Source organism: Chlorella variabilis (assembly GCF_000147415.1).
Source record: "Chlorella variabilis unplaced genomic scaffold CHLNCscaffold_12, whole genome shotgun sequence".
Classification (NCBI taxonomy): Eukaryota; Viridiplantae; Chlorophyta; class Trebouxiophyceae; order Chlorellales; family Chlorellaceae; genus Chlorella; species Chlorella variabilis.
Window position 1 is genome coordinate 1,248,728 of NW_005435076.1, and position 837 is coordinate 1,249,564.

Genomic DNA, 837 nt, shown 5'->3' on the forward strand with positions numbered 1-837 from the left:
GGGGGGGTGGGTGGGAGCAGGGCCCAGCCACCCAGGGCCACACGCGGCGGGCAGCAGGGGCAAGGCCTCCTCCCAGCAACACATAAGAGCACTCGCACCCCCGCAGCGCCCCCGCCCAGCCCCCGCCCGGCTCACAGGATGTTGTCTGGCTTGATGTCTGCGTGCAGCACGCCGCAGTTCTTGAGGTGGTACAGCGCCACCAGCATCTGCTGCGCGTACACGCGTACCGCGCTGATGCTGAGGCCGATGCCGCGCCCGTACCGCTTGGTCAGCTCGCGCAGGTTCATGTCCTGCACGGGCGGGGCGGCGAGGGGGTGGCGGCTGAGGTGGCGGCTGTGGCTGGAGGATGGGGGGGGGAGGTAGGTGCAGAGTGCGCAGGGCCATGGGGGAGGAGCAGCCCGGTGAAGAGGCAGGCCGCGGATTTCAGGCAGGCCCCCCGCAGGCGGCAACCCAGGCTGGCAGCCCTCCCCGTCCCCAGCCCTGCCGCCCTCGTCCCCTCCCCCAGCCCCCCCTCCCCTCACCATGGCCTCGAACACCAGGCACAGGTGGTTGCGGTACTCAAAGGACCCCAGGATGCGGATGCAGTGGCGCTTGCCCTCCGCATCCGCCTCGCTCAGCTTGCGCGCGATGACGCGCTCCATCTGGCCCGCCTTGTACATCGTCTCGTTGGCGCGGATGACCTGCACGCGTGTGTGTGTGTGGGGGGGTGCGGGGCCGTGGTCAAGAATGGCAGAAGCAGGTGTGCGTGCGGGGCGAGGCGGGCGGCGCCAAGCGTAGAGTGGAGCGAGGGTGCAGCACCAAGCCGGGAAGCTGGCAGGCGCGGCCTGCGCCGCACGA

The 837-nt window shown here is 71.1% G+C and overlaps 1 protein-coding gene across 1 annotated transcript in view; it reads right to left on the reverse strand.

The window, feature by feature from the left end:
* The window catches only part of CHLNCDRAFT_31552 (hypothetical protein), a 3,204-nt gene that overhangs the window by 1,538 nt on the left and 829 nt on the right, over positions 1–837 (reverse strand). The window contains exons 4-5 of the mRNA XM_005847134.1: positions 522–680; positions 132–290 (exon numbers count right to left, since the gene is read on the reverse strand). Of these exons, the coding sequence (XP_005847196.1) occupies positions 132–290; positions 522–680 (318 nt within the window). The remainder of the gene's footprint in view (positions 1–131; positions 291–521; positions 681–837) is intronic.